Consider the following 12157-nt stretch of genomic DNA (forward strand, 5'->3'; position numbering starts at 1 on the left):
GAATGTCGATAGCATCTTTGTTCCCGGCAGCGGAATGTCGAGCTTCCCTCCGACGACGCTTGGCCGTGCCGTTGCCCCACTGAACGAACACGACCGTTCGCAGCGGGAGGAAATCAGCCTGAAATTCGTTTCCCGCTAACGAGTCGATACGGCTAAGATTTATTCGTGCATAAACGCTTCGAATACGCACGGTCAGACGCGTCGGTGGTGTGAAGCAACGCTCCGAAAACAAATGATGCCGATCAGTATTCGTATTCTTCGTGATCGCCTTAATATTCCGTTTGGAAAGCTAGGCTGGACGGCGGATTTCGGTTAGATCGAAAATGATGAGAAAATCCTCAGGCCGCGATGAGCTTTTCGGGATGCAATGATATAAATGCGTCCGGACAGAGCCGTGAAGAATCACGTCAGCCATGTTCACAGAGAACCGGAATCTCGGAATCAGAATCCCTTCGAGCATTAATCTATATGAATATGAGGAAGATAGAAAAGAGCCCATGCCTGATCTCCCAAGCAACCCATCGTGTTCCCTTCTCGAAACCGCGACGATTCGAATTCAACGTCCCGCTCCATCGTTGAGTATCACCTGAGATTCAGCCCGAGCATGCCTCCCTTCCTTCTGATCGGGAGCTTTCGGCTGAGGAGAATCATGGTCAACCACTCCGCAAAAATCCATTCCGAACCATTTCACTCTTGGTCTTTCCCCAACATGTGATTCCGGTTATTTCCCCATAGACTTTTTCGGGCTGGAGGCTGGAGCACACGGCCACGGTCTGAAATCCAGGGTATTGTACATCTCACTGCTTCCAAGGACTGATCCATAGAGCAAATAATGTACCCCGGAGAATTCGGGCCGAGTAAGTAACTGCATACTAAACAGCTGCGCATTTTTGGACGAGGCGTTTAAAACGCTCTAGCCGCTTGACCGCCTGTCGGTACCGGGTACCCGGCTGAGTCTTCTAAACTATCGGTTTCTGACTTGACCATGGTATCAGTGATAGGGGGGAAAGCTTTGGAGTGGGGACCCGCTCCTGTGCTCGCACTGATACCGGGAACGAAAAATTTTGGGTAGCCATCGGCCTCCTATTCGAATAGGTGAAAACGCAAGTACGTCGTGTGTGTCGTGCGCAGACCCTCTCACTTCGTCCCATCCTAGAGCGTATGATCCATGGAAAGAGAAGGGAACCTGGTATAGGGGGGAAGCCGGAGACTGTGGCAAGCTGAAGCCGGAGACTGTGGCAAGCTGAAGCCGAATCGAAATCATCGCTGCTCAATGTAGACTGCTCCAAGCAAGGATCACGCGAGTTATTTTGGCGAAATCTTCGGGGGACAGAGAATCTTCCGTTCCCAGCGGGGAGAAGAGAGCGGGTTTTTATTTGAAGAAGTTCCCTCATAGGACTTCCATCTGAGATGATAAGCTGATAAAAGTCGTCTCGAGTGCTCTAGATAAAAGGGGAATTTTCGCCCGACGACTCCGACGGGAGAGGGACGGAGTTTTCATGATCCTCAAGAAGGCGCTCCAGCCCAGCGGTGGAAGCTTCCACTCTGAGCTGGTGAGGCCAACGTTCATCCATCAGAGGAATAACGAAGACTCGAAATTCCTCAAAAAGTCCGAGATGCGTTAGACTGTGATGATAAATCAGATGATCAGCAGGAGGAGATTACTTCTATCCAGACATGTTAGGATCCTCCCTAGATTTGGGATAACATTGCTGGGTATTCGTCGTGGAGATTTTCATGGATTACGGCTACGCTTCGGAAGTACGCTTCCCCGAACCTGTGATCCAAGATGTGGTGTCTTATCAGGAAGTCCAAGAGAACAGGCAGCGACAAGATGCTGAACTTTTCTTCATCGATAACAATGTCCAGCAGGTTTCCGAAAGGCACCTTCACGAATGCGTCGACTTCGCCATCCTTACATTTCGGCTGGAATCCTTTCGGGAGCAGCGCATCGTAACAAAATAGAATCTCCGGAGATAGCCCTTTGTGATCCTCGTAGAGAAAGGACACATGACCGACAGGTCGCGCTGATTTGTCAACGAGATCTCTTGGTATGGACGCTTCGTCCGAAGCTTCTCCTATGAGACATTCTTCCACCGAGCTCCCAGATGGCAGTGCTCCACCAACTAATGTATCCAGCATCCCAGGGTATTCCGCTTTCGTGCGCGCACGTCTCTGCAGCCAACAGAACTGATTTCCAGCGGAGTCGACACTGTACCCGTTAATGTGCACTCCATACCGTTTCAAGCCGAAGATGTAGGTCATTGATCTCTCTATTCGGAAGAGCGACTCGCCCCCGAATTTAAACTTCACATCTAAATCTTCATTACGCCAAGCGCGGAGCGCGGGAAACGCCTTAGCTTCATGTAGCTCCCTCAAGAGCTTCCTGAGATTCTCAGTGATTTCGTCCGGTTTCTTCCAAGTTCTCAGTTTCACCTCTCTGTCCTCGAGTACGAACTCGTCGGTGTATTCCTTCAGAACCTCGAGATTCTCTGGCCGGATGATGCCGACCGCGCGGCCTGACACTTGGAAAGTATAAGAATTGAGAGCGAGAGTCTTCCTGACATTGAAAATTCGGAGCACCTTCAGGAGCTGTTCAGCCTGAAGTCGGATCCGGTCCATGAGCCGACGGCAACGTTTCTCCGGGGGTAGCGAGCGGGAAAAGCGGTGCTCACTTGCTACACTGCCGTCGTTCGAAGACGTTAGTTTTCCTCCACCGAATGATCAGTGGCGGCTAGATCGCGTAGGCGACGCGCGAACGCGCCGGATATCTGTACCGCATCCGGAGGAAGGAAATTCTATTTCATAAGGAAATTTTGAAGGACCCGAATTCTCTCTGACGTCGCCTTTTCGCGGTACATCTCGAGCGTGGAGGTTGTGGATTCAAGCAGTCGTTCGGTTTTTTCGAGTTCATGAAAGGAATCGCACAGATGATGCGCGACAAAATACAAACTGAGTCAAATTGGCAACACCTCAACAACTCTTTCCAGCACTCTTCGATTCGGAGGGGCAACTCTTCTGGCAGTGTTGCCAACGAGGGGCTCGATCAGCACTACTGCGGAGGAGCGATCGAATGGTGCAGCAGCATACAATGGAAACAACTGCAGAACTCTACGATCGGATTGTATATCTCGTCTGTGAGAGTTGTGCAACACGAACCTTCCCAGAACCTGCTCTGCTCATTCTGCCTATGATAACATATTCCGACATCCGTTGACACAGTCAGAGAAAAATATTTCGAATCGGCGAGTCCTTATCGGCTCCCTACACTTTCTCGTGTAATGCAGATCGCGCTAGCTTATTAATTTCGGTGCTTGGTCCGGTGCCTATCTCACGTCGAGGCTTTTAGACTTGCTGACGTAAGCATGGACTCGAATGAGTTTCTGATGTTGTGTCAGAAGGTGGAATGCGTTTGATGCTCTCGCCTTCAGCGGCGGAGCCCGAAGCTCTGATCGCTGTTCCAGACACGATCTCGTCCATCGAATATAGGTAGCTTGAGTTCACAACTTCCGTCGAGCCTCGATATCCCCGACCTGTCTATCTGACTGAGCATCGTTGGAGCAAGCGTTTGCCAGAACTCAATACGCCTTCCGACGAGGACATATGCTGCCCGAATACGGTGGGGAAGAAGATGAGTGGAATCACCCGTACGACCAGATTTATTCCGGATAGTCTTCTTGTAGGTTTTGATGAACAGTCGAAGCGATATTCATGAGTGCAGAACCGTAGCTTGAGTCTATAACATGGTGTCGAATCAAAAAGTCGAGTACCGTTGGGGCCGATGTAACTTTGAAACGCTCGGGATCCCTGATTAGATCTAGAAGATCATCTACTGGAAACTTGACGAAATTCTCAACTTCCCCGTCGTTGGCTCGCGGCTCGAAATCGACGGGAAGACTCGCATCGTAGCAGAAGAATGTCAATGGATGCAAGCCGAGCTCGTCTTCGTATAAGAACGACACGCTGCCAACTGATTTTAGGTGCTCCTTACACAAGTCGTCGGTCATTGTTGCTTCCTCGAAACATTCCCTGTGTGCAGCTTCCAGCGGAGTCGATCCCGCCTGTAAGCCCCCGCTCACTATGATGTCTAGGACACCCGGAAATTGCTGCTTGGTCCTGGAGCGTCGTTGGAGCCACACGAAGTCAATTTTTCCGTCTTTCTCGACGAACCCGTTTATGTGGACTCCATAACGTTTTATTCCGAAGAGTGGCGTTGCCGATCGCTCTATAGCGAAGAGCGGTTCTCCCCCAAACACTCGCGACACCTCCAGCATTTCCTCTCGCCAGCCCCTCAGGCAGGGGAATAAATTCCTCTCCCGGAAGCGATGAAGCCTCCGAGCGATCTCCCCGGTGATTCCATCGGAGGTCTCGGAGCTGTCGAAGTGGATCTCATTTTTCGACTCTTCGATGCGGAAGAATCCGGATGCGTTCTCCGCGAGAATCGCGCAAGCGTCAAGATGCACAAAGCCAACCGCTTCCGCGTTTACGAAGAACTTGACACTCCGCGAGGTGTAGTCTGGCTTGAAGATTCTCAGAAAAGAATTGAGGGCACTGACTTCGCTTTCGGAGACGACCCGAGACATTTCGAACATTTTTCGAGCTTACGCTCCTCGTCACCACCTGTTGCATTGGAGATTATACTAGGGGAAAGAAGAATTGAGTTTTTGAGCGAGGCCGGCCCGCGAAAAGCGACGGAAGTGAGCTTTTCGCTGAGCTCGCGGCCTGTACGCCCCAGGTGCTTGATCAGGCCGCCTCGCGATGATGATAGATTGAGCTTCACGGATCTCAGCGCGTTTCCCCGCTCGGATTCGTGAGTCTCGTAATTCGCACGCCTCACGAAACCGCGAACGGATCGTTTTCGCGCGGGAGACTGGCGAGAATCCAAGGAGCGATTCCCAGGATTCACGAAGGTCCTCTAGAAAGCTTCATCGGCGAACGTCGGCCTCGAGATTCGAATACCGAATTCTAACTCTGTCGGACCGCCTCCGCGAAAGCGAGCTCCCCGGCTGCGCGCAAATTCAGGAGAGAAGCTTGTTCGGTGCCGCAGCGAGTTTCTTTCGGCGACGTCTGTCATAGAAGCTTCGCTCGGGGCATTCCGGAAGAAGCTAGCCTCTGAAAGTGTCTCGCTTCGCGGGAAGGAGTCATTCGAAAACACATCGAGTGTACCGACGAGTTCACCATCGGACGATGCGATGAAGATGAGATTGATCCTCGCCAGGATCGAGAGCGGACTCGGCGATATGCGCCGATCAGCTGTTTCTATCATGGCTGCCCCCATCCGTCAGACGAGCGCTAAAATTCGTGCGCCAAGTCTGCGAACTGCTGAGTAGAATATCGGACTCCATTTCTATTCTCCGAAGTTCTCCGCGATTGCTTTGTCCTGCTGTCAGTGTCAGCTCCACGGGTAAGCTCAAGCTTCCAAGATGTCAAGCTCTCGCGCCTCACGATGGTGCTTTGATTCGAAGTCCTCTATCCGAAGAGCCTTTCCACGCACCGGCAGAGTCCAACGGCGCACTTCAGAATAGGGATCAGCGTCTCCGACCGTGTATCGATTTAAATCATTTTGCAGGTGTGAGTTCCCGAGATGTTTGTGAAGCGGCCGAAGGCGTCGGAAGACGTGCTCGATATCGAGGAGGAACAGGAAAGATTTCTCCGAACGAATTCAAAAGCATCAACTTCTGTGAAGCGAGCGAACACATCCGACAAGCGGAGCTGTGAAGATGAGATTCCGAGACGTTCCGCGAAGAAGCAGTCCCGTTTCAAAGCTGAACGCGAAGAAGCGCGAGAGCAAGGAAGGATACCGGCACAGAACAGCTCGGACGACGTTGTCATGCAAGACCTTGTTGTGAGTATGTAGTATATAGTGAATTCTGGAATTGGCCAGGGTCCGGGCATTGGGCTCGAAAATAAAGAGCTACAAGGACGAGGTCTCCAATCCTGCTGAATCCTTACAGGAAAGACCCGGGACCGCGATCTACGTACCGGAGGCCCCGATGCTAGACCATGTCCCCGAATCTTTCCCTGCGGTCACGCGGAGGGACATGTCGATCCCCACGCAGCAAGGGAAGAGTATTTTCCTGAGCTGCATGAGTGCTCAACAGAATCTCCAACAAGAAACGAAAACAGCATCAGTCGAAGAATTGATGGATAGTGGGTTGAACTCCGCCATGTAAAGTGTCTATCTACCTAGAAGGGATTCCAATCCCTGACCGTCGGGTTCGCCGTATCTTTTTCAAACGATTCCCGATTTTCTTCCAGCGGAATATGAATCTATCCACCAAGAAAATCTCAACAAACTGCAATCGATGTCTCTAGACGAGATAAAACAGGCCCAGTCCGAGCTGCTGGGGAAATTGGATCCGTCGCTCGTCGCTTTCATCAAGAGCCAAAGGACCAAACCGAAATCCGCGGTGCAAGGGGTTCTGCGGGGAGGTTCACAAGTGAGTGTGCGACTCCGATGCTTTTTCCTTCCTCCAGGATCCTGGCCTTAGCCCTAATTCTTCCGATGGTGACCAATCAACATTACCGAGAGGAATTTCTCCATGCAGGTTGATGACGCCGCCCTGCAAGGACTGCTGACTTCCCAGCCCCGCGCACCGCCGGGTCCGAGCACAGCTGAGTTCGTCGAGCAGGAACTTCCCCTCAATCCATCTGAAATGTCGAAATTCCCAAATATGCGCTCGATCGAGAAAGACAAACTAGCCTGGATGACTTTGCTACCGAAGCCAAAGAAGTCTGATGATGGCAGGAAATTCACCTGTAGATTCGACTTGGAAGGTCAGTGGCCGGGAGGGGTCTCGCTGATCCAGCTCATGTCGTCCTCGAGCTTCTCCATCGGGCTTTTATACATGTCTCGAGTTCCACTCCGCGAGGAGCACGATTGCAAGAGAAGTGCCAGACTCGCTGACCTTCCGATGACCGGTCTGTTGTTCAGCTCGAGTCGCCGAGCTCATTAGCGCTCTGACGAAAGTCTCGGACACAAACTGCGGTTCACCGAATTGTCTCACGCAAAATAATTATTCCTCGACCAGGCCGTATTTTGGCGCCCGACGCGGATCTTCCCACACAGAGAGCCTTGCATCATCATGGCGAGGAACCCGAGCGCGCTGGCTATACACTCGACGAGCTCGCGAAATTCCTCACCTCAACCGTTCAGTCTCAGCGGATTTTGGCTCTCCAGGTCTTTTCCAACATCCTGGACAACGTAAGATTCCCGATCCGGGAAGCTTGATTTTGATTTTCACTGACACCGGAAGTTTCGGCTCGAGAGAGGATTATGACGGCTTCGGCAGATTGAGAAATCACTGTCCATATTTCAGCATCATGGCGGGAAATACGACATTTGTTTTCCCGATGGGCCGGGTCTTATTGAGACTCTCGTCGAAAATGGCTTCGTAGTCCTTTTGAGAGTCGCATTGGATGATCAGAGCGCGTCGCAACTCTCGGAGGCGCTCAGAACTCTCCACAGCCTCATCGTGAACCCGCATGATGAGGTGAATAGGGTGAAATGCCATAAACGGCTTAACGATTGGATTTCCTAGAACATAAAAATGTTTGTGCGACAAGACACGAAAGCTCGATGAAATTCAATGCAGATCTGCCTCGATCTCGTTTGTGACTGGACCGATGAGGAGCCCTATATGCGACCCGCGGTCGAGATTCTCCGAAAGAGCGAAGTGGAAAAACACGATCAGCTATCCGACACGGAGCTTGTGGCGCTCGACATTGTGGAGGGACTTTTGAGAATGGATTTGTTGCCTCGCATCAGGTGCGTTCTGGAGCTTTTGAAAACTTCCCTCGCTCTCTGTTGTCGCCCGGTGACATCTCATATTCCTGGGAAGTTCCTTGCTCCCTTCCTGAAAAGTCCTCCAAAAATTTCAGATACTTGCTCGAAGTGTGTCAGCCGGACGCCGGTGGTGTGGCCGCCGCTCTTGGGGTCTTGACCCGAATAGCCAGGCAGTCGCCAGAATCTGCGAAGAAGATCGCCGAGTGTCCTCGGCTGTGTACCTTCATCATCAATGAGTACTTGCCGCTCTACGGGTGGAACCTCCCACAGATCGTGCAAGGTGCGCAGAATATAATATCCGTGAATAGGTGGCGAATTTCCTAATTTCACGTATTCCGCGAGATCCCACCGAATATCCTGCTGCCTCAATGGTAAACGAATCTGATATTCCGACGGAATTCAGGTAAACTCGCCTCGAGCCGGGGCGTGCCCTTGGCGCTGGCGATGAAATTCATTCGGGTCTTGTGCCAGTCTTCGAGATCTGTATCGGTGAAGCTCACGGTGGAACAGAAATTGGAGAAGCTGATTGCAGTTTTTCTAAACCTGGACCCCGAGTGAGTAGACCATGACTGGACGAACGGAGCCGCATTGACCGGATGAGGAAAGAAGAGTGGTCCGTACGACTTGATACATCCTCGTTTCCAGAGAGAACAAGCTACCGAAGAAAGAAGTCCTTCAACTCCAACTCGAAACATTACGCCTTCTACGAGTCCTCCTGCGCCACGGTTTAGGAGTTGATCTGTTCGATGATATGTCCCCGGTCGTCATTCGACAAATGCAACACGCGAAACAGGTGGGCGTTCTTCCCGGATGCGAAATCAACCCCAGTCAACTGGTCCCCAGTCAACTGAAGTAATGATAGGAATCTCTCTCCGTGATTCAGATTTCCTGTCGGAGTCTCCACGCGGATCAGCAGATATTCAACCTGGAATACGCGTCGTGCTTGATACAGTGCGTGCACGCCCGCATGAGGAAACTAGTCCTTGACGACTCGAATGACTGGACGGCATTGGCGCCGCCCATGATCGACTCGGCGATATCGGCATGTCAGCGATGGCTCCGTAATCTTTCGGAGGATAATCTGAGGCTGACCGCTTTCGGAGCTCTTAGCGTGGTTCTTCGCTTCCTGGCGGACCTTCGGTGTCACAAGAAAGATGTAGACGTTCTCCCTGTGATATCGGCTCTCTTAAGCGTACCCCAGCTCAGATGGACTTCATTGTGGGGCGATCTGAAACAACAGTCGATGCTCCTGCTCCCCTCGGAAAAGTCTGGTGTGAAGAGGGATATCCGTGCACTCACCAGTTTGGCTACGATTCAGTTCGGCGAAGGTTTGTTCGAGCTGACCGGAAATTCAGATCGAGGCCGAGCTCGATTGGAAGCTCGGGGAAAAAATTATTCAGCCGATCACTCAATTAATATAAATCACAATATATTATTCCCTTCCCAGAGTCTGTGATCCCTCTGGCCAAGGAGACCAATCCGACATTCTTCTTGGACTCGGTCCTCTATTTCCTATGGACTTGTGTCTCGGAAAACGTTCCCGATTCAGCGAAGCTGGCCGTTAAAGTCCTCCGTGATGAGGGGCTAAAGGCTTACTTGGGAAAGATAGCGAACAGTGACCTCTCGGCGGGCTGGTTTTCGCGAACCGAGACGTCATCATTGTACAAATTGTTGCGTCTCCGTGGGGCGGTAGACTCTCGAGCACAATCCCTGCCTCCCGACTCACCTTTATCGGCGGATATGCCATTTCTCAGACAGTGTGCCCTGAAAGTTTTGCCTTTGTTCTCGCCAGATAGAGCTATCGCGATAAGGAACATACTGCAGGATGTGGTTTTCAGCGAGGACGGGTTCGTTCTATATTTTCTATATGTTCTATATTTTCGGGATATGCCTGTGAGAAAGTCCGATACATTCTCCCCGTGAGACTCCCGGGAACCTAACCGACGACATTCCAGCCTCGACCCGCGATGTGATTCAACGTCGTCGAACCTCGACAGTGTCGGAAATCAATCTCTGTCTGACGATATTCGCAGCTTGTTGACATCGATTGCGACGGAAGAATTGTCCTCGGTGGTGACCTCGGTGATGGATATGCTCGACTTCCTCCTCGGCAGTATTCCTTCGAAATATTTGTAAGCCCCTGATATTATGGGAATCGCGAGCGAAGAATCTCGCGAGAATCTCTCGGACCGACCCAGAACCGAAAATCCGAGAGTCTCGAAAAAAAGACGATCTACTTGAATCTGAAAGCTTCTGTGTTCCTCTTCAGGGGGCCAAGTTTAGCGAAGAGTTCCCAATGCGAGTTCCTCTTCGACGGCGGTTTGCTGCCTCAAGACTGGATGTACCTCCCGCTACGCATGCTATATCTGGAATCTTTGGAGGGAGCAAAGCAGCCGAAAAGCCAAACGAATCCTCAAGCCGACCCCGAGACGATGGAGCAAGCTCTCAATGTCGCAACGATTACTCAATGCCTCCGAAACGTCGTCCTGCTCGATCATACTTCCTCTATTATGAAGCAACTCCCTCCTTTGGTGAACTTCATTCGCTTGGCTTCTGTCTTCGTCATCGGTCAGTGACTTTTCTTGGTGCGATTAAGTCTTACTATCCGTTGGCTGGGTGTCGTGCCAATTCCGCTCGACGTTCTGCTCACGGTACAATTGTTGAGCTTGCAGATTGCGACACGTTCCTCGATGCTGAAGTCAAGACTCTCCTGCGGCACCTCTATTTGTCATTGATCGTGCCTTACGCTCAACGTATCCCGTTCGAGGAGCTCTCCTTCAAATGGAATTCTCTGCCAGCGTTCTCCGATTTGTGAGTTGATCTCCCCCCTTGACGATTCGGAAATCGAACTTCTTATGCTGCCACCTCGGAGAAGTGTCAGCCGATAGCTCTACGTGATGCTTCCGCCCTCGGCGGAATGCCTGCTGAGCCCCGGAACCAAACTGAAAGAAAAAAACCTAATCGATGTATGCCCCTCTTACAGCTATGCTCTATTCGTCGAGCAGTTCGCTGCATGCTCGTACGGGGATCCTAATTTCTCGCATTATCTCTTGTGCCCTCTTCAAATGTGTTACCACAAGGATATCCGCAAGATGTTGTACATTGAAAATGCAACAGTGCTCCGAGCAATCCAGATCGACGAAACGGACGGTCTAGGGATTCCAATGAGGAATTTCGTGGAGCCTCGTGAAACAGATCACGATCTCGTGGTTGCCTTCAAATCTGCTCTTTCTTCAGGTCTGTTAAATGCCTTCGGGTCTGGTACTCTCAGCGGTCGCGCAGCTCTTCTTTGATCTCTGCTGGATCGATCGGATTCCTTATGAGCATCAAATATGGGGGATTCTACAAATATCGGAGTCGAGGAGATCAGACGGTAACTCCAGTCCTTGGGAAGTCCCCAGAGGAGCCTTGGGAGCCCAAAACGTCGGCGCCGAGCTCCACATCTGGGAAAATCTCTCATTCCTTTAGGAATGATCATGAATGCGGCGGCTGAGATGTTCCCGAATAACTATAGTGTAGAGTCCCCCGATAAAACTGTCAGTCGGACCTCATGCCGTCGAGGTACTCGGGCTCCACGTAAATACTCCGAAATGAGTTCCATAGTGGTCGCGACCAGAATATGGAATCAGCGTGGGGAAAATCTCACTCTTACCGAAGACAATGCCAATCGTCGTGTGAGACATCGGTGATTCCCCTTGGAGAGTCATTGTTATTCGAAGAGCTGATCGAACTTAATCTCCATCTTCCATTTACAGGGCTCGTTACGGAAAACCGGAATCCCTTCATGTACAAACTCCTGAGCAAACACCTAGCCTGATTCTGTTTCACTGTGCATACTACAAACTGAAAGCCAGCTCAGAATAAATGACGTATGACTCTAGACAGCGCGACTCAACGGCGGGTCTCGCCCGTTCGTAGCTACGATGACTGAAATAATTCGCAGGCGACGGAATATTTTCATTCGCTTTATTGTCTCACTCCAAATTTCATGATCGTTTCAAAGCATCCGCCTCAAGAGCGGATGGTGAATGGAATATCGATATCAGCCTCCGACGATTAGTCACATCTCAGAACTACATCTTCAGATCCGGAGAGTGATCACCTCCCCCCAAGGTCGATAAAGTCGCTTGGAACAAGACTCTGCGATTCTGAAACTCCATTCTGGGTCGACATTAATTGCAATCATAACTATGTGGACAGCGCAGGGTTCCCCATAAGACATTGAGATTTGAAAGCCCCGGAAGCCGAAGATACACAAAGGAGCTCCTGGAAGTTCTGTTTCGAGAATCCGTCCCGCATGAGCTTGGTACATCGTATAGAATCAAGGCGGTTGGCTTGCCCGATGCGGTAAACCACGTCACATCCTATCCG

The 12157-nt window shown here is 51.1% G+C and overlaps 3 protein-coding genes across 3 annotated transcripts; 1 reads left to right on the plus strand and 2 right to left on the minus strand.

Moving 5' to 3' along the window:
• Positions 1-1521: 1521 nt before the first annotated feature.
• On the minus strand, positions 1522-2695 carry LOC100907431 (nudix hydrolase 24, chloroplastic). Its single transcript, XM_003745950.3, has one exon. The coding sequence runs from the start codon at positions 2620-2622 to the stop codon at positions 1693-1695; it is 930 nt and encodes a 309-aa protein (XP_003745998.1). The 5' UTR covers positions 2623-2695; the 3' UTR covers positions 1522-1692.
• Positions 2696-3659: 964 nt separating this feature from the next.
• On the minus strand, positions 3660-4603 carry LOC100907576 (nudix hydrolase 24, chloroplastic). Its single transcript, XM_003745951.2, has one exon. It carries the CDS (start codon positions 4590-4592, stop codon positions 3660-3662), a length of 933 nt encoding a protein of 310 aa, XP_003745999.2. The 5' UTR covers positions 4593-4603.
• Positions 4604-5584: 981 nt separating this feature from the next.
• LOC100907718 (RNA polymerase II-associated protein 1) lies at positions 5585-11661 on the plus strand. The gene is made up of 17 exons (XM_029112223.1): positions 5585-5845; positions 5955-6150; positions 6259-6440; positions 6549-6777; positions 7032-7204; positions 7320-7493; positions 7596-7768; positions 7882-8066; positions 8190-8340; positions 8432-8579; positions 8670-9114; positions 9234-9633; positions 9820-9918; positions 10056-10354; positions 10459-10597; positions 10770-11023; positions 11542-11661. The coding sequence occupies exons 1-17, from the start codon at positions 5585-5587 to the stop codon at positions 11601-11603; spliced, it is 3570 nt and encodes a 1189-aa protein (XP_028968056.1). The 3' UTR covers positions 11604-11661.
• Positions 11662-12157: the final 496 nt, after the last annotated feature.

The sequence above is a fragment of the Galendromus occidentalis genome, unplaced genomic scaffold, assembly GCF_000255335.2.
Source record: "Galendromus occidentalis unplaced genomic scaffold, Mocc_1.1 scf7180000077486, whole genome shotgun sequence".
Taxonomy (NCBI): domain Eukaryota; kingdom Metazoa; phylum Arthropoda; class Arachnida; order Mesostigmata; family Phytoseiidae; genus Galendromus; species Galendromus occidentalis.

Coding starts and splice junctions, on each gene's coding strand:
- LOC100907431 (XM_003745950.3), bottom strand. CDS start 2,622: ATGGACCGGATCCGACTTCAGGCTGAACAGCTCCTGAAGGTGCTCCGA.
- LOC100907576 (XM_003745951.2), bottom strand. CDS start 4,592: ATGTTCGAAATGTCTCGGGTCGTCTCCGAAAGCGAAGTCAGTGCCCTC.
- LOC100907718 (XM_029112223.1), top strand. CDS start 5,585: ATGTTTGTGAAGCGGCCGAAGGCGTCGGAAGACGTGCTCGATATCGAG. Junction 5,846..5,954: donor TTGTCATGCAAGACCTTGTT/GTGAGTATGTAG, acceptor GAATCCTTACAG/GAAAGACCCGGGACCGCGAT. Junction 7,494..7,595: donor TCGTGAACCCGCATGATGAG/GTGAATAGGGTG, acceptor AATTCAATGCAG/ATCTGCCTCGATCTCGTTTG.